The 24,149-nt window shown below is 42.9% G+C and overlaps 2 protein-coding genes across 3 annotated transcripts in view; one reads left to right on the top strand and one right to left on the bottom strand.

Annotated features, from left to right (window-relative positions):
• Positions 1-24,149, top strand: part of SERPINE3 (serpin family E member 3) — a 30,218-nt gene that overhangs the window by 5,254 nt on the left and 815 nt on the right. The window contains exons 2-7 of the mRNA XM_059996127.1: positions 27-260; positions 2,058-2,261; positions 3,818-4,016; positions 11,235-11,335; positions 21,793-21,879; positions 22,386-22,477. Of these exons, the coding sequence (XP_059852110.1) occupies positions 27-260; positions 2,058-2,261; positions 3,818-4,016; positions 11,235-11,335; positions 21,793-21,879; positions 22,386-22,477 (917 nt within the window). The remainder of the gene's footprint in view (positions 1-26; positions 261-2,057; positions 2,262-3,817; positions 4,017-11,234; positions 11,336-21,792; positions 21,880-22,385; positions 22,478-24,149) is intronic.
• Positions 4,594-24,149, bottom strand: part of INTS6 (integrator complex subunit 6) — a 109,478-nt gene continuing 89,922 nt past the window's right edge. The window contains exons 19-20 of one of the 2 annotated variants that reach the window (XR_009516838.1): positions 10,550-10,704; positions 4,594-4,680 (exon numbers count right to left, since the gene is read on the bottom strand). The gene's annotated coding sequence lies outside the window, so the exon portion shown is untranslated. Of the gene's footprint in view, positions 4,681-10,327; positions 10,705-24,149 lie in introns of those variants that run through there. The other variant, XM_059996126.1, reaches the window with a different exon arrangement.

Genomic DNA, 24,149 nt, shown 5'->3' with positions numbered 1-24,149 from the left:
GATTGATCCCAACATCTTTTTTGCAGACCCAAGGGTCAGAGAGTGGCTTCGAGCTGTTTATGCTGCGCTACCCAGCGCCGGCCCCGGCGCCAAGCTGGAGCTGACCTGCACCCTCTACGTGCACACGGGGATGCCACTCGCCCCCTGCTTCGTGGAGCAGGTCTCCCGGTGGGCCAACAGCAGCCTGGAGGCAGCCAACCTCAGGGAGCCCAATGGTACCACCATCCTGGCCAACGGATGGGCCCCCAGGCAGACCACAGGTAAAGGAAAACCGTCCACCTTGATGAGGCTAAAGGCGGAGGGCTGAAGAGACAGGTCTCCCCCGTTACTCATCAGAAGCCAGGCGACAGGTACTCAGGCCACCCTCAATTGCAGCAGAAGCTTCTCCTGTTGGAAGATCCTACCCTTGAGTGAAGCAAGGCTCACTTTTGGTCCCGTTCTGCCCCTCCCCCACCCCCAGAGACACAGGCACAAACGCAGGCACACCCAGAAGGGCGCTCTTCAGAGCCTCCCACCCCCAGCCGAGCCCTGCAGGCTTTGTTCCATGCAATGCCCCCCAGGTGTGTTCCCACTGAGCTCTGTTCTCATCGACAGCTAACTCCCTTCATAGCACGATGCAGTAGGAGCCCCAAAAGTGGTATCTTGGGAATTTAGCTTAAGGAAATACTTGTATGTAATAAGACGTTTAGCCCAGTATTAGCAAAGAAAAAGACTGATAAATAACCTACCTGTCCAGCAATTAGGGATGATTCAGTAGCACCTACATATCATGCAGCTGGAATTACCATCAAAGGTGATGAACATCATCAACATCTACTGAGCGCTCGGTTTATTTAGCTAGCACCCTTCCAAGTGCTCCGTGCCTATTAGCTCAGTTCCCCCTCACAGTAATCCTAAGATCTAAGTGCTATTATTGTCCCCATTTTACAAACGGAGAAACTGAGGCACAGAGAATTGTGCCTCCTGCCCTGCACCCGCAGAGCCAGGATTCTAACCCAGGCAGTCTGGCTCCAGCATCCTTGATGATTACAAAGGTTACACAGAAATAGGGAGAGCGTTGAAGACCCAGCGTTTAAAAGACAGAACAGGGAATACGTCCTTTACGAATTGAGAACAATATGTTTGCCGGCAGGAGTGCAGATTAAAATGCAGACGTTAAGATCTTTATTGATGAGGAGGTTTCCTCTCTTTCAGTTTTCTCCAACGTTTCACAATGTCTTTCAATTTACTTAAAAACGTTTAACTCCCTGTTGCAGCTGTTGTGCTTCCGGGAGACATAAGGCCACCGTTTGCTGCTATCAACCCCGCGGGCAGGGGTCGGTGCGGCGCCGGGGAATGGATGGTCCTCCAAGAAAGACGGGTAGTTGGTGCCCCGAGACCGGGGCCAGGCTGCTTGGGTTCAAATCCAAGGTCTCTGTCTTGGGTAACTGGGCGGATGGTGACTTTGTAGCTCACAAGTATGAGACCTTGGACAGACTATCTGAGTCGTGGTGCCCCATCTTTAAAACTGGGCATAACAATAGAGCTGCCAGGGGGAGTTGGGGAGCGTTTGCTAAGCACCGAAAACAGAGCCTAGCGCAAAGTGTGTGTTTAGTAAACGAATAACGAGCTGGAGCAACGTGGCCGCTTGACGAGTGGCCAGCCCGCTCCGGAATTTCAAGCCCATGCCCTGGACGTTGTTGTGTAAACAAAGGCTCTGCCAGGCATGAGGCCCAGCAGCATTTGGGGCCATGGGGGTGGGGGGTAGAGGCGACACTGTGCAGCGTCTCCCATCACAGCGCCCAGTCCCTCCCAGGGGGCTGTCTGAGCTGCGCAGGCCTCGCGCTTCCTGGGAAACGGTCCCAGCCGGAACACAGCTGGAACAAGCCAGGGCATCCCAAGCTGTTCGGAAAAAAATTAAAGCATGGTCTCCAACCACAGCTCGTTACAAACACTACAGTTCCACAACTAAGTACTGAAAAGCAAGCTACGAACCCAATTTCGGGGATGCGTCAGCACCCGGGAGGGTGTGCACGCAGGCGTCAGCATCGCAGCGGTGCTCCGCTCTCTGCTTGCAGGTGAGCGTCCCGGGGGCTCCACCTGGGAGCAAGGCGGCGGCGGCGTGGAGTCCGCACAGCTGGTGCTGGTGAGCACCGTGTCCTTCCAGAGTGCCTGGCGGCACCGATTCTCCTTCTCGGACACTCAGCTCCTGCCTTTCACCTGTGCCCAGGACGTCGTCCTCCAGGTCCCCATGATGTACCAAACGGCCGAGGTCAACTACGGTGAGCCGCGAGAGCCCGGGAGGGAGCCGTGAGGGCAGGAGGGGAGGCCAGGGCTTCGCTCTGAAAGGATAGGGCTGAGCATCACTGCGATACCCTCAGCTGTGTGGGGCCCACGGAGGAAGGACAGACCAGGGAGCCGGAGACTGTCAGGATAGTGAGGGGGCACACGGGGAAGAGAAACCAGATCTCATGCCTGGCCTTTCCTTCCGCGCTGAGTAAAGGGGGGACTTAGTTGTGAAACCAAGAATGTCTGGGCAAATCCCTTCCCCTGGCAGTCACTCCCGTAAAATGAACACCGGCCTCAGTGTTCGGTGCTGAGAAAGGATGGAAGGTTGAGAGTCCAGTCTAGAAGGTTCTGGAGAGCATGTCCACCCGAAAGTGCCACTGGCCTGAAATACCAGGGTTCTCTGCCTGCCTACCCTGCCCACTGTCACTCATCCCCCTCGCGGTGGAGGTACGCCAGGCTGCCCCCCATCCCAGCAGACTATAGAGTGCTGTGGATGCTCCGGTGGGGCCCCAACGAGGCCAGGGAGGGAGGGACCCCGCTGCCCATCCCCCACTGCCCCGCTCCCTACACACCTCCTCTCCCCTGCACCCCGCCAAACCCTGGTCTGCAGGCTCAGCTCCCTCCGGCTTGTGGGACTAATTATGTTGTTATTCACTAATTAAGCCAGTGAGACTTGAATCAGTGTTTTAGGAACTTTGGTGTTTAGAAAACTTGCTGTCCCCTGACATTAAGGCCCAGGCCTCCCCGTCCTCCCAGGGAAGGGATCAGGCCTGGAGCTCCACCCAAGCCCCAAGACCGGGGCTGCCACAGACTGCCAGGTCCCCCCAGCCCAGCTGGATGCTGCATGTTACTTGCCCATCTTGCCCTGTCACTGAGTCTGGCCACTGTCTCTGCATTCACCAGCAACCCTTGCCGGGTCTTCTGATCTCTGGCCATCTGGGTCTGCTGCCACCATCCCATCACACGCTTCTGAAATCAGGCTCTGCCCAACGGCCTGGACTTGTCCTCAGCCAGCCATTGCCATTGCCCACAAGCTCCCAGCTGTCCATCCTGAGACCTACAGGGTACAAATTACATCAAGTCAGATCCAGCCTGGACTCCTGTTTCGTTAGGCCTGGGCAGTGCTTTCGAAATTGAGAAATTTCCCGTGACATCTGGGTTTAGAGCTTTTGTCGAAAGATAGGAAAATCTGGCACAAAGAGCCTGGGTCCTGACATGGCAACAACAAGCCAGGATTGGACTGGCTGCCCCTTTAAGACAGGCTCTCCCGTGTGCCATCCTCCCCACCCTGCCCAGCCGCTGCCGGCCCTGGGGCTCAAGCCCCATGAGAATATCTTAGAGATGTTCTAGGTCTTAGGAGTAGAAAAGATGGCCACAGCTACCCACAGTCTTCAGCCTCAAACTGCTCCCTGAGGCAGAGGTGGACACTGTGTTTGTTAATAAAATGCATTGTTTCCACTTCTGTGAGCTGGCCCTTCCCAGGGTCTGGCACTGTTAGGTTCCCTGGGCTCCTGGGACAGAACTAACCCCCCATCCGCTGAATCCCCAGGCCAGTTCCAGGACCCCGCGGGCCATCAGGTAGGGGTGCTCGAGCTGCCATACCTGGGAAATGTGGCCAGTCTCCTCCTGTTGCTGCCGAGAGACAGAGACACGCCACTGAGCCACATTGAGCCTCACCTCACAGCCAGCATCCTCCACATCTGGACCTCCAGCCTGAAGAGAGCCAGGATGGACGTGCTCCTGCCCAGGTGAGCAGCTGCGTTGTCGTGACGGGGGGCTCTGCAGCCTGCTTCAGTCAGCCGGACCTGGAACCCAGGCGGCCTGACTCGAGGGTCTGTACAGTCACCTTGGAGGCATGTGCCCTAAATCTTATCACATCCTAAGAGTATACAAACATCATTTTCAAAACCAAAGAGGCAAGATCGCTTATGCAGTTGAGCAAATACAGATATAATTCTGATCTGAAGGCAAATTAAAGCATACGAATTCAAGACTTTAAGTCCTTGTGCTGAAAGGTTTATTCTTTCTAAATAAAGGTGAGCCTTTCTTTAAGAAAACCCAATGGGTACCAATACAAAACCCCAAGAGGTCAAAAAGTTAAATGATGGTGCTGGATTTTGCTTCTGCCAAACAAAACCTATTTGCAAACCTCATTACTTTACAAAGGATTCCTCAACGAACATCTTTAAGTGATAAGCTTCTCCGGTACATTTGAAATCAGAGTAAATGCGTAATTAATTTGTACACCAGCATCAAGCAAGAAAAGTATCCGAGGGCTCATTTGAAGCATGTGGATTCTTCGTGTGCCTTCCCACTGGCCACCTTGGGCTCCTCCACTGACCAGGCTGTCAGCAGCGCTGAGCCAGAGGCCTTGGCAGTGGTCCCTCGAGGAGTTAAAAATAAGTCCAGGCACTGGAACAAAAACACACAGAGACCCAGTGAGTGAAGGGCCAAGGTCTAAAGTGGGATCCGGCATAGCGAGGGCAGAAGGTGAACTGAACTCTAAGACAAAGCCTATCTCTCCAAGCGAAATATTTAGACCCCAAATCAAAGTCCAAAGACTGGCTATTTCAACAGATCTCTCTGGCATGGAGCAGAAGCAGTCCTGATCTTTCTGTTATGTTTGAGAGAAGCTCAGCAAAGGAGGAAGAGCGTTCAAGGCTAAAAGTGGAGAGAAAATGCAGCCAGGTGCAGGAATTTGCTACAGTCTTTTTGAGCGTATGAGGCAGATGGCTGGCCTTGTCCTGGAGCAGCTGGTATAAGGAAGAGGCCCCAGGGAGGTGCCTAGCTCCACTGCGAACTCTTCACTGGTGCTGAATCTGCCTTTAGAACTTGCAAACCCTTGAGGAATGATCCTAAAAAACTTTGGAGGACAGAGAAGGGACAGGAAGGCAGAGGTCATAGTAACCCAAGTATTGCTTCACACTTGACCTCATCCAGATTAAAAAAAATAATAATAATCTCCCTAAGACTGCCTGCTGTCTGAGAAGGATAGAAGATTTTAGGGAAATAAAACTCCCCTTCCCTTTTAGGGCTATTTCACAAGCAAAACTAACCAAGTTTTAAAAAACTAGCTTTAAGCCCTTTAGGGAATAAAGAAAGAAGTAAAAGCTATTTTAGGTCTAGAGTTGGGTACGAAACTTTGGACCATGGTAGACGCAAGTCAGCTTTTGGGCAAGAATTTTCCTCTAGTTCCACAAATCATTGATTCATCACTTAGTATGACCTGCTCTAAAGTCAGCCTGCATATTTTACTTAGCAAGAGCAAAAACTAGGGCACTCTGTGGGTAGCCAGGCAAAAATTGTATGGCAATGACGTGAGCCTTCCGGTTAAACACCACCAAGCAGTGCTTCAGTAGACTCTGGATGAATTATGATATCTACCTTCCAAAGTAAACTTTTATTTATAAAGAAATAAAATGGAATATATAAGGACTGTCAGTCTTCATTAGGAACATCATCATACCAAAAGAATAATCAAGAAAACCCACCAGAAAGACTAATTATGTCAAATATATATTTGTTTAATGAGTAAAACACTTGGTTTTTAGGTCAACAAAGTGGGAAGCCAAACAATGAGCATTTTTTTCTTATGTTAGACATGATGTGTGCATTTTCTTAAACCCACCAGATCTCATATATCCCAAATGAGCTTGCCCTTCCTTCAAGGAGCTGCTGCTCATCGTCATGGGCATTTTGTGCTTTTCTGAGGGTGTTTTCTTTCTTCCTTTTTAAATTGAGAGATCATTCACATACCATAAAACCCATTCTTTTAAACGGATTTACAATTAAAGTGTACAATGCAGAGGTTGTTAGTATATTTGCAAAGTTGCGCAACCATCACCACTATCTAATTCCAGAACATCGTCATCACCTCAAAAAGAGACTCCACACCCTTTAGCAGTCACTCGCAACCCCCTCGCCCCAGCCCTAGGCAATCTACTTTCTCTCTCTGTGGATTTGTCTTTTCTGGACATTTCATGTAAATGAAATTTTGCAATACATGGCCTTTCGTGTCTGGCTTTTTTCACTTGGCATAATGTCTTCAAGGTTCATTCTTGTAGCCTGTGTCAGTACTTCATTCTTTTTTTTTTTTTTTATAAATTTATTTATTTATTTATTTTGGGCTGCGTTGGGTCTTCTTTTCTGTGCGAGGGCTTTCTCTAGTTGCGGCGAGGGGGGTCCACTCTTCATTGCGGTGCGCGGGCCTCTCACTGTCGCGGCCTCTCTTGTTGCGGAGCACAGGCTCCAGACGCGCAGGCTCAGTAGCTGTGGTGCACGGGCTTAGTTGTTCCGCGGCATGTGGGATCTTCCCAGACCAGGGCTCGAACCCGTGTCCCCTGCATTGGCAGGCAGATTCACCACTGCGCCACCAGGGAAGCCCTTAAGAAATTTCTTTTTTTTTTTTTTTTGTGGTACGCGGGCCTCTCACCGTTGTGGCCTCTCCTGTTGCGGAGCACAGGCTCCAGACGCGCAGGCTCAGCGGCCATGGCTCACAGGCCCAGCCGCTCCGCGGCATGTGGGATCTTCCCGAACCGGGGCACGAACCCGTGTCCCCTGCATCAGCAGGCGGACTCCCAACCACTGCGCCACCAGGGAAGCCGCAGTACTTCATTCTATTTTATGGCCAAGTAATATTTCATTGTGTGGATATACTACATTTTATTTACTCATTCATCCACGTATAGACATTTAGGTGCCAAGACACTTTTTGGCTTGTTTCTGTTTTTTGGCTGCCACAAACATTTGTGCACGTTTTTGTGGCTATAGATTTTCAATTATTTTGGGTATATACCCTAGGAATGGAATTACCGGGTCATGTGTTAGCTCTACACTTTACAGTTTGAGGAACTACTAGACAGTTTTCTAAGTAGCTGCACCATTTTACACTCCCACTAGCAATGTATGAGGGTTCCAGGTTCTCCATATTCTTGTCAACACTTGCTATTGTCCTTTTTTTCCCTAAGACCCTCTTCATGTTTAATGGGTACAGAGTTTCAGTTTGCGATGATGAGAAAGTTCTGGAGTGGATACTGGTGATGATTGGACAACAATGTGATTGTGCTTAACACCACTGAATGATACACTTAACATTGTTAAAATGGTAAATTTTATATAATGTACATTTTACCATAATTTTTTTAAAGGCCCCTCTTTATGGAGGCAAGGGAGATAGGGAAAGGGCAAAGACTGCCTTCCCAAATTGTGGATTAAAAAGTAGGGATGTTATAAAGCTTGCACTCAGGAACTGTGTCGTTATTCTTAGTTACATTAGTCAGGATGCGTTCACCTCCTCTGCCCTTCAGCAATGCCCTCCTCTGTGCTTTGGCCTCCTCCTCAGGCTGGGGGCAAGTCACTGCAGCCTGGGTGACCTCACAACTGTGTGTGACAACAGCTGTAGGGGGAATCCCCTGTCTTTTTGATTAGAGCCATTATGGCATGTGAAGTGGTCTCTCAGTCTGACTTTCATTTATATTTCCCTAAAGACTACTAATGTCAACAATGTTTTCATGTGCTTGTTGGCCATTTATATATCTTTTTTGGAGAAACATCTGTTTGAATTCTTCGTTCATTTTTAAATCGGTTATGTGTCTTTTTATTGTTGAGTTACAATAGTTCTTTCTATAGTCTAGATACTAGCTCCTTATTGGATATATGATTTGTAAATATTTTCTCCCATTTTGTGGGTTGTTGTCTTTTCACTTTCATAATGGTGTCCTTTGAAGCACAAATGTTTTTATTTTGATAAAGTTTAATCTATTTTTGTTGTTGTTTCTTGTGGGTTTTTTTGGTGTCATACCTAAGAAACCATTGCTTAACCAAGGTCACATAGATCTGTGTCTATGTTTTCTCTAAGAGTTTTCTAGTTTTCACTCTTATATTTAGGTCTTTGATCCATTTTGAATTAATTTTGGGTATGGGATGAAGTAGAGGTCCAACATCATCCTTTGCATGTGGCTTTCCAGTTGTTTCAGAGCCATTTATCGAAAAGCGTATTCTTTCTTCCCATTGAATTTTCTTGGCACCCTTGTCAAAATCAATTGGCCATAAGTGTATAGGTTTATTTCTAGACTTTCAATTTTATTCCATAGGCACAAATATCTATACTTTTGCCAGTACCACACACACTCTTGACTGATTACTATAGCTTTTTAATATGTTTAGAAATCAGCAAGTGTGAGTCCTTCAACTTTGTTTTTCTTTTTTAAGATTGTTTTGGCTATTCTGGGTCCTATGCATTTCCATATGAATTTTAGGATCAGCTTATCAGTTTCTGCCAAATAAACAGATAGAATTTGGTAAGGATTTTGTTGAATCTATAGATTAATTTGGGGAATAATTTCTTTATAAAAACATTAGGAGTTTTAACCCATGAACACAAGATGTGTTTCATTTTATTTAGATTTTCTTTAGTTTTTTCCAACAATGTTTTGTAGTTTTCAGTGTACAAGTCTTGCACTTCTTTCATTAAATTTATTTCTAAGTATTTTATTTCTTTTTGATGCTATTTTAAATGGGATTTCATTTTCAGATTGTTCATTGCTAGTATAAAGAAACACAGCCTGATTTTTGTATCTTGATCTTGTATCCTGCCACTTAGATGAACTCACCTATTAGTTCTAATAGTTTTTTCTCTGTGTGTGTGTGTGTGTGTGTGTGTGTGTGTGTGTGTGTGTGTGTGTATCCCTTAGGATTTTCTATATACAAGACCAAGTCACCTGTGAATAGATAGACCTTTACTTCTTTCTTCTGATTCTGGATGCATTTGCTTGCTTTTTCTTGCATAAGCGCCGTGCACATCCTTCAGTACAATGTTAAATAGAAGTGGTGAACATCCTTATCTTGTTCCTGATCTAGGGGGAAAGCATTCAGTCTTTCACCGTTAAGGATGATGCTAGCTGTGGGAGTTTTATAAATGCCCATTTTGAGGCTGAAGAAGTTCCCTTCTATCCCAAGTTTGTTGAGTGGTTTTTGATTTTATGAAAGAATTCTAGATTTTGTCAAATGCTTTTTCTGCATCTCTTGAAATGATCACGTGGCCCTTGTCCATTATTTCATTAATATGGTGTTTTACCTTGATTGATTTTCATATGTTGAACCCACCTTGCATTTCTGGGATAAATCCCACTTGCTCGTGGGGGATTTATATGTTGCTGGATTCAATTTGCTAGTATTCTGTTGAGGATTTTTACGTCTATATTCATAAAGGACACTGGTCTGTCATTTTCTTGTGATATCCTTGTCTGGTTTTGGTAAAGGGTATTTTTTTTTAACTCAGGATATTTTTGTAGCATTTCTTCTGGACTGGCCTTCATAGCCATACAAAAAACAAATCACTGTCGTCTTTCATAGTCATACCTCGCTTTTACTGTTGTCTTTAGTTACTAAAAGTGATATTACCCAGTTTTATCACCTACCATAACCACCATACTTGGTTTCAAATGTGCCTTAGCTCTTTCTCAATATCACTGCAAAACAATAAAACCACAGTGGTAACAATGAATTGCATGAGCTGCACTGGGCATTGTTCTGAAGACTTTACAAGGACTGTTTTATTTAATCTTCACAAAGCTAAGAACTAAGCACTAGTTTTAGGCTCGTTTCACAAGCAAGGAAACTGAGGCAAAGAGAGGCAAAGTAACTTGCCCTGGGTCCCTCAGGTAGTAAGAGGCTGAGCCAGCTATCAGACCCCGGCACTGGATTCCCAAGTTCATGTTCTTAACCACTGTGTTTCAACATTGAGAGTTCTCAAAAGAATGCAGTTTAAGGAAGAAAGTTTCAGAAAAGGTGATCCAAAACTTTTTTGAGAAATATCATCATACTTAGAGAAAGCTTGTGCCTTTTTTTGAAACTATTGAACAGATTCAAAGCTCACATATACGAGAAAATCTGATTCCTTTGTTTAAAATATTGGTTACATTGTCTTGTATGGCAGTGAAGAACTTTGATATTGTGCAGTATTTTTATTCTCCTACAAGTTCCGCATGGTTTATAGAAACGACCATCTAAATTCCATTTTGAACTTTTTTATTCTCAAAGAAAAATAATGTCAGCCGTAGTTTTAAAGGCTCCTTCAGCGTTAAAGTTTTAAATGCCTTGCCCTTGAAGAAACATGAGGAAGTTGGCATGCTGATTCTTCCCGCTCTCGGGACTTGCTAGGAAAACCAAAGACCCACGCTGCACACAGCAAACATGAAAATATGTTGTATCAAAGATAAACACATTAAGTGAGACACTCTATCAATTGGCAGTTAGTCAACAACTTCTTTTCTGCACCTACTGTGTGTGAGAAGCCACCCGGGATGCGAGGTAGTGAAGTGTAGACGCCAAGAGCACAGGTTCTGTGCTCAGCCGCATCTGAGTTGAGCTCCACCACGTACTCAGGACGTCCTCTTGGGCAAGCTTCTTAAACTCTTTAAGCCTCAGTTTTCTCATCTGTAAAATGAGGATAATAATAACACAGTTACGTGAAGATAAAATGAGAGTATGCACATAAAGTACTTGCTGTAGTGCCTAGCACTCAGTAAGCACTCATTAAACATTAATTATTATGAGGAACTAGGCTCTCTTCTCAAAGAGTTTACAGTATCATAAATAACAGTAACAGGAAGCAGAATGTTCTATACATCAGAAGAGTAGAACAAACAAAGTGTTTAAAGGGGCCTTAAGAACTGACCGTTACAAAACAGCTGGGGAAGAGGAGGGGTAACAACTGATCTGAGCTTAGAGGAAAGGTCTCAGGGGAGACCTGGAAAAAACAGCAGAAGCAAAGGTCCAGAGTTGGGAGAGAGTGCTGTGTGGTCAGATTAGTCAGGGGGTCGGGGGTCTGGGAAGGAGCAATGACAGATGAAGCTGGAAATGAGCCTGACTTTCAAGTGAGGGGGTTTGCTTGTCATGTGATGTGTATGAAAGTCCACTGAGTGAGAATTTTAAGTGAAAGTGGATGGTTTGTTTTTGTTTTTTAGGTTTAGGATCCAAAATCATTTCAACTTGAAAAACATTTTATATTCCTGGGGAGTTACCGATCTCTTCGACCCACTCAAAGCTAACTTGAAAGGAATTTCAGGTAACACCAGTTCTTCTTCCAAGCTTATTAGCATTGTGTTTGGGGCAGTTTCTAATCAGTAATCATGCACTGATTAAGGGATTCTCATCTACAGAGCCTTCAGAGGTAAACAGCCAGAGGTAACATCATTTAAAAGAATTTAAAAAGTGCTTTGCTTTACATAAGAATTTGTTGCTTCAGATAACAGATTTGGGTTGGACTTTGTTGAGGAGGGGGTGTTTCTTGAGACCACCTCTAAGCACGGTTTTCAGATGCCATCTTCAGAGTAAAGTCAGTGACCGCAGGACACAATACAACTCCCCTCCTCTGCCTGGCATGACTAGGAGATGCCAGAGACATTGGTGCAACAGAGCCCTTCGTTCTGACCTCCTGCTGTCCTGATGGCCTCACGGTCACTCTGTTTCTACCTCCCCTCCCTCCCTTCCTGTACCTCTCTGTCCTCTTCTAATGAGCTAACCTTGGAACTTACCCTCATCCATCCAACTTCCTTTCTTCAAATTACTCATCCATCTACAACCTTGCCTTAAAATGTCCTCCCTCCCAGAGTCTATATTCAATTTCTTGGCTTGTAGTAGACAAGCTACTCCTAATCAATAGGATCTGTATTCACGTATGGTCTGACAGACTTACATCTAACGTTAAAAGAGAGTGGAATGCCAGAACCTTATCTTCCAGAATCCTCTCAGGAGACCACTGGCTGAACTATTGCCAACTCCAAAGGCTCAGGTTCATTTCTGCTCTGGATGGTACATTATCTATACGAAGATGACACTGGGGCAGGCACAGCCGTTGGCCTTGATGTTTTCCTTGCCTGATGAGCTTGTGAAATCTCTGTTTTGAATGCTAGAAGCTCATAGCACAGATAAGTTTTCTAAAGGCTTGCTCAGGTTTCTTTAAGCAATCACAGAAAAACATGGGAGTTTGGTCCACAAGAGAAGGCTCAGCTTGGGCATTAGATGTGACCAGTTAGACTACATGGCACATCAAATAAAACGCAGGAGGAAGGATCTATCCTAGATTGTTTATAATCCACCAGCTCTGAACTCATTGCTGAAACAAAGAGACAAGCAAGGTGATAGTCCAGTTTGGGTACAGTGCCCCAACAATGCTTGCCACACAGTGGATATCCAGTAAATCCTGTTGACTTTGTTGAATGACTCTACCAGAAATTTTGCCTGGTGACACAGACATAATCTAGCACTGCCAGGAAAAGAGGAAGATTAGAGCAAAAGGATGAGAAGCAAGGAAGGAGCAAGGGATGAAGAACTTGAGTGCACTGTCTTTAATAACCTGCAGAATCCAATCACAGTATCTTTTTGTGGCTCTGGAGCTCAGCTATGGCATTCCTGTTTTGATCATCCTAGTTCAAAACTTTGGGGCTGTTCTGACCTTTTCTTCCACACCACTACATTCAAGTAATCACTGTGACTCACTGCTCCTTCCTGGTTCCCAAACCTCTCTGACTTTATGTCTTAGAAGTGCATCCTAAAATGCAGTCAGTTCTGTGTCCTCAAACAGGACTGAGCGCAACCCACATCGTGCAGTTCCCCTATTGGTAAAGACTTCTGAGGCCCATAGCTCCTTTGATAAGATCTAACAAGCAGCTTAGCTTTAAAAAGAACCTTTTAAAATACCTAACCTCTTGTTTTATAATGCAATTAAAGCCTACTTATATTTGCTCCAATCAGCAGAAATATAGGCTCATGGATCTGGCTTGTTAAATAACTATCAAGCAGTTACCATGCACCAAGTGGGAAGCTTGCATGCATGTTTCCTACAGATAAAACACATCCACCTTACAATCTTCTCCCATAAAGTTTTGTTCCTCTAATGCAGGGGTCACCAAATGATGGCCCACCACCTCTTTTTATAAATAAAGTTTTATTGAAACACAGCCACTCCCATTCATTTACAAATCATCCGTGGTTGCTTTCCTGCTATAATGGCAGAATTGAGATGTTGCAACAGATGCCACATGGTCTGCAATGGCTAAAATATTTAATATCTGGCCTTTTACAGGTAGAGTTTGCCAACTAAAATATCGCTTTCCAATGCTGTTCTTTAAACACACTCAAAAGACGAGTCACTTCTGTGCCCAAGTAAGCTGTTGACTTAATTCTGGAGACATGGCCACTGAATCTCACTAACAAATCGTCGTATCATGCCTGAATGGGGTATCCACCACCCACCTCACATCTTACTTGCGGAAATGAAATTCCTTATCATATAGCAAAGCAGCATTAGAGAGCTTGTCAGAGAGTAAATGATCAGAAAATGCTGGCCTCCCATCTTACAATTAACAAAGGGTTGCAAACAGTTTTGTGCTATTGATGGAAACTAAACAACCACAGGGAACATTTGGCTTTTTCTTTCCATTTGGTTCCAAAGCCCAGTATCATTTTACTCAAGTTCCCCTGCTCCGTTTAAAAGTCACTCATCTCTCCTTTCATGGCATCAGATCCTTTTTTGGCTGCGTGATGAACTTGCTTGATATCATTTCAAGGCCCAACTGAGACCAGGGTATAATTTTCCTCCCCAGACAACCTTGACACTACATGTTATGAAGCTTTTAAGAATAATTCCAGTTTCACTTACACTAAAGACATCAGCTAGAGATACCCTTTTTGAGCAATCCCGCTTCCTATAGGATCATCAGGCTTTGATACCAACCCATGCTTCCTAATCCAAGAAATACTCCTTGTGCACCAACTTGAAACTTTGAAGAAACTGTCTTATTCTTGACTTTTGTAAGTGAATAGTTTTCAATCTCTGCTCATGAAGAAGTACAAGTTCCCTTTTACTGTGATGTGAATGAGGAAACCACCCACAGTTGTTTGGTTGTGTACTGAAGTTAACTTATGCCATACCAGATGACTGGGCAGAGCTGCAGTAGGTCATCAAGATGGCAACATAGGTCATTCCCGACTTCAGTCCCTTTCTCAAGAAGACCAACTAGCAACTATCCATAGACAAGTCACCATTGTGGAAATACCCCCACCAGGAGGTGAGGCTGAAGCACCCCTCTGAAACACAGAGACTGAGAAGGACCACATTAGAAAGCTAGGAGGAGTGGCTACACTCCGACCACATCACCCCTCCTCCAGGCTGACATAGCACTAGATCTATGGTTTCTCCAGTGGGAGAAGAGAGCCCAAGGTAGACATTCAATGTTGCAGGACACATCCTGGTAGGCCCTCTCAGGTCTCTGATTTCAGAGGATCAGATAAGAGACGGAGAAGAGGGGCAAAGCTTACAGCAATCAGCACTCAAACCTTATTAGACCATATTGCAGTGGCACCTGAGCAAAGACCCCAGCCAGCAGCAGTGCCCATCTGCAGAGCCAAGCCAGTGGCCCCATCTGGCCAGAGGGCTCAGTTGGCAGTTCTGTGATCTGGGTCTCCAGTCAAAGGGCCATACTCCCAACCCACCCAGGCAGGAAAGCAAATTCACAGCCCAACCCAACTGCCAAGCATAGCCTCAAGTCCTGCTCATCCAGGAAGCCTGGTCAAAGAACCCAGATAGCCAGGAAGCCTATCCTACAGCCCTGCTTGGGCAAAGAGCCAAGCCAGATGGCCTGCCCAACTGTTGAGCATAGCCCCTGACACCATACAACCAGGAAGACTGATTGGTGACTCTGGACGGCCTTGGAGCCCAACCCATGGTACCACCAAGCCAGATCCTGGCCTGTCACTGCACCTGGCACAGAGCCCAGCCAACAGCACCACCCAGTTGGAAAATACAGCCTGAGACCCCACCTGACCAGGAATGATTGCAGAGCCCATCCCATAACTGCCCAATCATGGTATCCAATCAGTGCACCATCCTGCCAGGGAACACAGCCTGAAACCTCACCCAACCAGAGGTGATTACAGAGCTAGTGGCCCAACCCAACCATAAAACATAGCCAGAAGCCCCACCTGAACAGGGAGCCCCTGCAGTGGCCCCACTTGAACGCACAGTCCAGCCAGCAGACCCACCCAACCAAGTAACCCAGCCAGCAGCAACCCCTGCAACCTCAGAGCATCTGCAGCAGCCTTGCTCAAACAGAGACCCTGATAGAGAGCCTTACTCGCCCACGACTGCTACCAGCTGACTGGTGAAGGTCTTTCCCTGCCAAAGCAAACCTGTGAAGTCTGGAAGAGGAGACTGCTTACTTAAATACATAGATATTAATGCAAGGAATGAAGGATCATGAAGAATCAGAAAAACATGATACCACCAAAAGAAACAAATAAAGCTCCAATAACTACCCAAAAAAAATGGCGATCTGTTAACTGTCTAACAAAGAACTCTGAGTAATCCTCTTAAAGAAGCTCAGTAAACTACAAGAATGCACAGACAAACAAAATTAGGAAAACAGTGCACAAACAAGTAACAAGTTCAACCAAGAAATAGAAACCATCAAAAAAAACAAAACAAAACAGAAATCCTAAAGCGTAAGAATATAATGACTGCACTGAAGATTAAGAGAGCTTCAACAGCAGACTTAACCAAGCAGAGGAAAAAAAATTGGTGAACTAGAAGATAAATCATTTGAAATTATCTAGTCAGAGGAGCAAAAAGAAAAAAAGAGTGAAGAAAGTCTATGGGAGCTGGGGACATCCATCAAAAGAAACAATATATACATTGTGGGAATCCCAGGAGGAGAAGAGAAAGAGAAAGGGATAGAAAGTCTATTTAAAGCAATATTGGCTGAAAACTTCCCAAACTTGGAACAATAAATGGGCATCCAGATTCATGAGGGCCCAATGACCCCAAATAGGTTGAGGATGAAAAGGGCTACACTAAAACACATTATAATTAAATTGCCAAAAGACAAAGAATTTTGAAAGCAGCGAGAGAGAAGAAACAAGTTACATACAAGGGAACCCCCATAAGACAATCGGTTTCTCAACAGAAACTTTGCAGGCCAGGAGAGAGTGGGATGACACATTCAAAATATTGAAAGAAAAAACTGTTAACCAAGAATACTATACTGACAAAGCTGTCCTTCACATATGGAGAGACAAAGACGTTCCCAAGCAAACAAAAGCTGAGGGAATTCATCACCAATAGACCTGTCTTACAAGATATGCTAAAGGACATTCTTCCAGCTAAAATAAAAGAATGCCAATTAACATTGTAAAAATGTATGAATGTGTAAAAATCACTGGTAATAGTAAATATATCATCAAAATCAGATTCTCTAATATTGTAATGGTGGTATATAATTAGATAGAACTAATCAATAAATTCAGTAAAGTTGTAACATACAAAGTCAACATACAAATGAGTTGTTTTTTATACACTAACAATGAACTATCTGAAAAAGAGATAAAGTAATCCCATTTACAATTGCATCAAAAACAGTAAAGTACGTAGGAATAAATTTAACCAAGGGGATGAAAAATCTCTACACTGAAAACTACAACACATTGATGAAAGAAATTGAAGAAGATACAAATAAATGAAAAGACATCCTGTGTTCATGGATTGGAAGAATTAATGTTGTTAAAATGTCTATACTACCCAGACCAATCCTCAGATTCAATGCAATCCCTATCAAAATTCCAGTGTTTTTCATAGAAACCGAAAAAAAAACAATCCTAAAATTTGTATGGAACCACAAAAGACCCAGAATAGCCAAAGTAATCCTGAGAAAGAACAAAGATGAAGGTGTCACATGTCCTGATTTCAAACTATATTACAAAGCTATAATAATTGAAACAGTACGGTACTGGCATTAAAAACAGACAAACAAGTGGACCAGAATTGAGACCCCAGAAATAAACCCATGCGTATGGAGTCAACTAATATTTGACAGGGAAGCCAAGAATACTCAGTGGGGAAAAGATAGTCTCTTCAGTAAATGGTGTTAGGAAAACAGGATATTCACATGCAAAAGAATGAAACTGGACCCCTATCTTACACCACTCACAAAAATTAACTCAAAATGGATGTCTGAAACCATAAAACTCCTAGAAGAAAACATAGTAGAAAACTCCTTGAAATTGGTCTTGGCAAATATTTTTTGGATATGACACCAAAAGCACAAACACCAAAAGCAAAATTAAACAAGTGAAACTACATCAAACTAAAAGCTTCTTCACAGCAAAAGAAATAACTCACAAAATGAAAAGGCAACATATTGAATGGGAGAAAATACTTGCAAACTACATATCGGTTAAGGGGTTAATATCCAAAATGTCTAAGGAACTCATACAACTCAATAGCAAATCATCATCATCATCCAATTTAAAAATGGGTAGAGGATCTGAACATTTTTCCAAAAAGACACACAAATGGCCAACAGGTACATGAAAATGTGCTCAACATCGCTAATCATCAGGGAAATGCACATCAAAACAATGAGGTATCACCTCACATCTGTGAGAACGGCTGTTATCAGAAAGATAAGAAATAGCAAGTGTTGGGAATTCCCTGGTGGTCCAGTGGTTAGGACTCCACGTTTTCACTGCTGAGGGCGCAGGTTTGATCCCTGACTAGGGAACTTAAGATCCCACAAGCTGTGTGGCACAGCCAAAAAAAGAAAAAAAATAGCAAGTGTTGGTAAGGACGTGGAGAAAAAGGGTCCCTTGTGCACTGTTGGTAGGAATGTAAATTGGTGCAGCCACTACGGAAAGTAGTCAAATAGAATTATCATATGATCCAGCAATTTCACGTCTGGGTATATATCCAAAAGAAATTAAATCACTGTGTCACAGAGATATCTGCACCCTCATGTTCATAGTAGCATTATTTATAACAGGCAAGACATGGAAAAAAGCTAAGTGTCTATCACCAGGTGAATGGATAAAGGAGTTGCAGTACATACATATGCAACAGAATATTATTCGGCCATTAAAAAGAATATCCTGCCATTTGCAACATTATAGAAAAACCCTGAGTGCATTATGGTAAGTGAATTAAGTCAGAGAGAGAAAGACAAATACCGTATGATCTCACATATATGTGTAATCTAAAAAACCTAAACTCAGAGCATCAGAGTGTACAATTGTGTTTGCCAGGGTGGGGAGAACGGATGAAGGTGGTCAAAGGGTACAGATATAAGATATATTACTTGTGATATATACATACATAAAATATCACACTGTACACCTTAAATGTACACAATGTTACATACGTCAATTACATCTCAACAAAGCTGGGGGGGAGGGTGGGGAGAAAGAAAGACGTGAGGAGTGGGCTGGAGGAGAAGGATGGAGAAAGGAACTAAGCACCTACTTTCAGAGGCTATTTCAGATTCTTTCCTGCACTCACTCTGTATATGCTGGGCTGGGTGCTATGTGACACACACTTGCCATCTACAACTAAGTGACAAGAGGATGAGAAAGATAAACTAGAAGCAAATTCGCAAATTCTGGCAATAACTTTTTCAAAGCCATTAATGTTACCAATAGTAAGTGATAATAACTGGGAAGACAAAAGACACAGCAAATGATAATGTTTGTCCTGCTTTGTGAGAAGCTGAGGATGAAATGTAGGATTACTACTTTATATTTTGCAAATCTTACATTTACACAATGTCATATTATCAAAACTCTTAAGCCTTTTGAAAGTATGGCCAATCACATAAAAAGAATGACAGGCTCCACTCACAAACGGGAAGGGACACTGTTTTAAGTCATTTGGATGAGATTTGCCAAAGACTCGTTCTGTGCTGTGCCCCAGTGATTCCAAGGACAGCAACCACCATTTCCTTACAAGTGAAATCAGATTAAAGAACATTTACTCAGTTGTTTTTATGGGAAAATGAAACAAATGTACAGTGTGAGGAGTGTCGAGTATTCATTCGTCCAACATTTACTAAACACATACGTGTACCAAGCATTATTATGCTAGTTGAGCAAAGTAAATATTTACAACAAATAATACAGCTTCTGCTTTCTGGGAACTAACAATCTAATGAGGAAAGTTGAGATGGAAATACTTATATAAGATGTTATGGAAGAAGGGTAGAGTATGCCAGGGAGGGCAGGAAGAATTTTACCTGTTTGCTTTGGATATTGAAATGTAATATAGGAGCAGAAGAGTTTATTGGGCGGGGGGAAGGCGGCTAGTTTCCCAAAGTATGTTCTGTAGAATGCTAACCTGCTAAATTTGGAGACAGGAGACAGTGTGGGTATTTCCATGGTTAAACACTACATATTACAGCCCTCCTGTGGAGATTCACTATGAACATTAGCAAATTAGCAGCTCTAAGAAGTCCACTATTAAAAACAAAAGCACAAACCTATCCAACTTGCAGTTCCCATTGTAATTACTCATGGAACCCTTTTTAATAGAATAGCACCTATAAACAACCTTGGGAACAAATTTTGGGGAAACAGGTTGTACGGCCGTCAATGGCACTAGACAGCTGCCAACAGTGCAGGAGAGGATGAGCCCAAAGCCAGGAGAATCCCTTTGGGCTGATTTCATTAGTTGCTGCATAACATTTCCAGAGCTACTTAACAAAAGTAAGCAAATAGGGATCTGTAATACAAGATCAAGCAAGAAAAACACAAACCCACAGATGACTCCTGAATCCTTATTTTGATCACAAACATTGGTCTTCTGAAATGTTAACTCTTACCAGAGATAAAATGTATGAGAGATGAGGATGCTGGGACATGACAGGCTATGGGTCTTAGCCTATGTCTGTGCAAACATGTAAATGTCAATTATTGGACCACTCCTGTAATATGATGGAGAAAAAAGCTACTTAAATGAAACCTCAGTGGCAGTTTCAAGAAATTCAAAGAGCCAAGCCCATCTAACCAAAAACTCATTCATACCAACCAGTCGACCCCATTTCTCACATTGTGCCAGGGTGCCTGGACTCTTAACACAAACGCATTTACTATATTCTAGCTGATAAAGAACCTTTGCTCATTTCATTAACATTTATTTTAAATGTCCAGATGGCATACTAGATAGTAATGAAGTCACAGATTAGTAAAAGCTTCTCATGACCATCAACCAACCATTCCTTATACACACAATTCTGATCTGGGCACTGCATTTCAGTTTGCTCAATGAGTTAGTGAGACAGGCTAGTTAGTATAGAGAAATTTGCTTCTTTTCTAAAAGATTCCACAGAAAAAGACCAACTGCTACAATCAATCAGATTTTGCACTGGTTTTAGGACAAGCGATGGAAGGTGAATGTTTCCGTTGATTTTTCTCCTCCTCTGGCCCTTGTCTGGCCCCCTTCACTGATGCTGCAAAATATCTGTTCCTTACACTGAACACAGCCAACTCACAATTTCCTGTGTATGCCTTTATTTACAAGATGGATGAAATGCTGCATATTCTGTACTCCACTGGTATTATTCTCTCACAACATTCATTTGCCATCCCCTTGTATGTGCATGAGAAATGCAAAACAATTTAAATATTAGTCTAAGGTCAAACAAAGAAGCCCCCTCAAAATACATGTCCATCACAATGATTATTTTAAGACTCCTGCCACAGCTCCCTTTCTAGTGCGTCCTGCAGTGGACTAGAACACACTTTTCCAAGGTGGTGGCGTCTGTATGGAAAGGTGGGGTGGAAATAGGCACTGGACCTGCTGTCAGAACACCTGCATATGCCCGACTGGACCTCTTGTCAAGTGTGTGGCCTCAGATGACTTCACAGCTCACTCTAAAATGAGAGGGTTGGACTGAATGATTTCTAAAGTTTCCTCTCATTCTAAAGATTCTTACTTTCATTCTTTGTGTCATCAAGTACCATTTCACTGTGGAGAGTTGTTTAAAAATGATTGATGGCTAAATTACAAAAACCTGTCAATTCCTCTAACGCTTGGATCACTCAGATTCCTATTTGCTAAGCTTATAATATCTTTGAAATTGTTGGCATACAACTATTATAGTTCTAACTTCTCATTTTCTTTGCAAATTCTAGCCAATAAGGCAAGATAATTGCATAACTGATATACTCAGTATACAGAATGCTGTCATGAGGCATGAGACATTTTTTATACACTGCCTTTTAAGGCCCATAGTACAAACTTCTGTCATTTAAAAGTGGCTCCTAAAATGCAGCCCAAGAAGGCATTCAAGGGAAATCATCTCAGAAGCTTGCTGAATGTGCAGACTCCTGGGCTCCAGAATTTGCATTTTAACGCGTACTATGGCAATCCTTATACCACCGAAATTTTAGAAATACTGACTAAAGATTTCAACAGTAACTAGAAATTATTTTTGAAAATTAACTATTGAAAAAAATGGGGCACAGACCTGAATGTTAATCTGAGAGGGGTTATTTATTAGATAATTTACCAAATTTGAGGTTTTGAAAGTTGCATAAATTATTGTACCTTAAAATTTCCCAGACAAATCTCTTCCTAACTACACAGTAAGCAGCATACGAACGAGACTGTAAGTAAAGTCCATTCTTTAAAAATGTACTAAAATCTTTCAACTAAATGCATCAAAATGCAAATAAACAATCACATTTTTGTCCTGGGATTAGGCCAAGATGGCGTTTATGTTTCTGAAGCAATCCACAAAGCCAAGATTGAGGTTTCAGAGGAAGGCACCAAGGCATCTGCAGCTACAGGTATGTTCCTAAGAGCACAGTGTCAGCAACACTCAGTCAGCTGCTTCCCCCTTATCTCCCTTTGTTAGATTTATCCAGTTCAACCTCCACACTTCTAAGCCTCCCCACTAAAAACCCAAGTCCAGATGTAGTAGAGCATTCTAAAAAAAGAAATGTTAACAGAACAAAGTTTTTGAAAACTGATGGGAGAAAAGAGAGAGCCATTTTGAAAAGGATTTGTAGCACGACCCCATAAACAAGGAATAGAGTCATTTTGAAAATTACCTTCAGGAAGGAATTTATTCCATGGAATATTTTGAAAATAGGACACAGTGTTGGCTAAGTGGTATCTTTTCCCTTTAATTTTCCCATTTGCACCCCATCATAACACTAAACAATGCTATATCATTAGGATGCTTTTATTTCTCCAAAAATCAAGGCATATAAGTGACTTCATATCCAATTTTAATAGTGACTTTCCTCAAATGAAGAGAAAATACAACGGGATTCTATTATCTTTCCTGCAGCTCTGTTGTTACTGAAAAGGTCTCGGATTCCTATTTTTAAAGCAGATCGGCCATTCATCTTTTTCCTGAGAGAACCCAACACAGGTATTACAGTATTTTTTGATAGGAGTCACATAAATTAAATATTTATCAGCATCTCTCTAGCAACAAAGCCTCGTTTGTCCACCCTAACCTAAAACAAGCATTCCTTCTAGCTGGTTTCCATGGTGCTTCAGAAGCTTCTCAGTTGCTATGTCATGTATCCTGAGAAAGGGGAATATTTCATAACTACTGAGCAAACTAATAACCTCGGTGGCTTTTTTGCCTTCTGTTTCTCTCAGCTCATTTATAGTTGATGTAGGTCTTTAAAAATTCAGGTTTCTACTTCTGGTGAGACTTAAAGTCATGAAAGTAAAATAAATGATAAATTTTTTTCCCCCATTGTTGCCAAGCTTTCTTGGCCTTGGAGGATGAAAGAATTCCTTCAGGCCACTAGAGTGTCCAAGCAGTCCTCCGGCTCTCAGCACCCCTAGTATCCTAGGGAACGCACCTGCATTTCTATAGTTTTCCTGTTGATCTTTCTCAAGCTTGCTGAAGTTGCACAAAAATCAAATGTTTGCCCTAGTACTTGTTAGGTCCCACCATACAACCTCATCTTAATCCAAAGAGGGGATGGTACAGGCAGAGCCTTAGCACATCAGAAGGACAAGCAGAAGTCCTTTAAGCATCAACAACAGTGAACAAAGTATTCAAATCATTCCTCTTAATGTTGCCCCACCCTCTCTGGCAATTACTTATCAGCCTAGGAAAGAAAAAGAGATTCTCAGTAAAGAGTTGTTGGCAAGTCTAAACAATGTGTCAAAAAGAAATAGGATGGAACAAGTCTAACAAAATCAAGCAAAAGTGGATCTACTTTAACTAAACATCAGGCATTATTTTTATTTATGGAGAGAAAAAAAAGTCAAGTTAGAATAATGAAAATTACGCATAGGTTTTACACAAATTGTTAAGGAAATACTGTCAACATCATTTTATCTGAGAATCATTTGCATACTGCTGTAACTTATGCTAGAAATCAAAGAGACACTTGCGACAAAAAGGATGAAGATAGTCATTCACTAGGAAATCATCTATTGGGGGATTATTTGGGGAGAAAAAGTCCATCAACAAAATATATCCTCTTAGTATTTCACCATGATCATCCCAACCCCATATTTATTAGATGAAAATGTCACTTATCACTCAGAACAGGCAACAGAGAGCCCTCTCTTAGAAAGGATACAGGTCAAAAAATGAAAGATGAAAAAAAAAAGACAGGTTCTACTCCCTCAAGAAACAAAGAAACAGGACTAAACTTGAACAGAAAGGTCACTGTCAAAAGCTCATAGCCAATAAAGGTTGATGACAGTTAAGAGAGAACAGTTTCTCTTTTGGAATTCAACTGCATAAAACGATGTAAAATCTTTGAACTACCTAGTAAAGGACACACCACTGTTTCCGTGCTAAGAGTTTCCAGAACGGCCATAGTAAACAGAATGAAAATACAATCCAACACCAGTTCCATAATCCGCCGCACGTCTAAATATAGTCCTTGTGAATTTATTTACCTCTCTTTCTGGGAGGTACTTGCCCATAACACACAAGGCAAAGTGGCTATTCTTCTGGTGACGGGGTATTGAAAGGACAAATGAGTCTCAGCCTTCAGTACACCAAATTGACAAAGCTTACTGATAAGGGTAAATAATGACTCAATCAGTTGACAAATGGCACACATACAAGAACATT

Source organism: Delphinus delphis, chromosome 18 (assembly GCF_949987515.2).
Source record: "Delphinus delphis chromosome 18, mDelDel1.2, whole genome shotgun sequence".
Lineage (NCBI taxonomy): Eukaryota > Metazoa > Chordata > Mammalia > Artiodactyla > Delphinidae > Delphinus > Delphinus delphis.
Note: the sequence above shows the minus strand (reverse complement) of the source record. Positions and strands in the feature narration are given on the sequence as shown.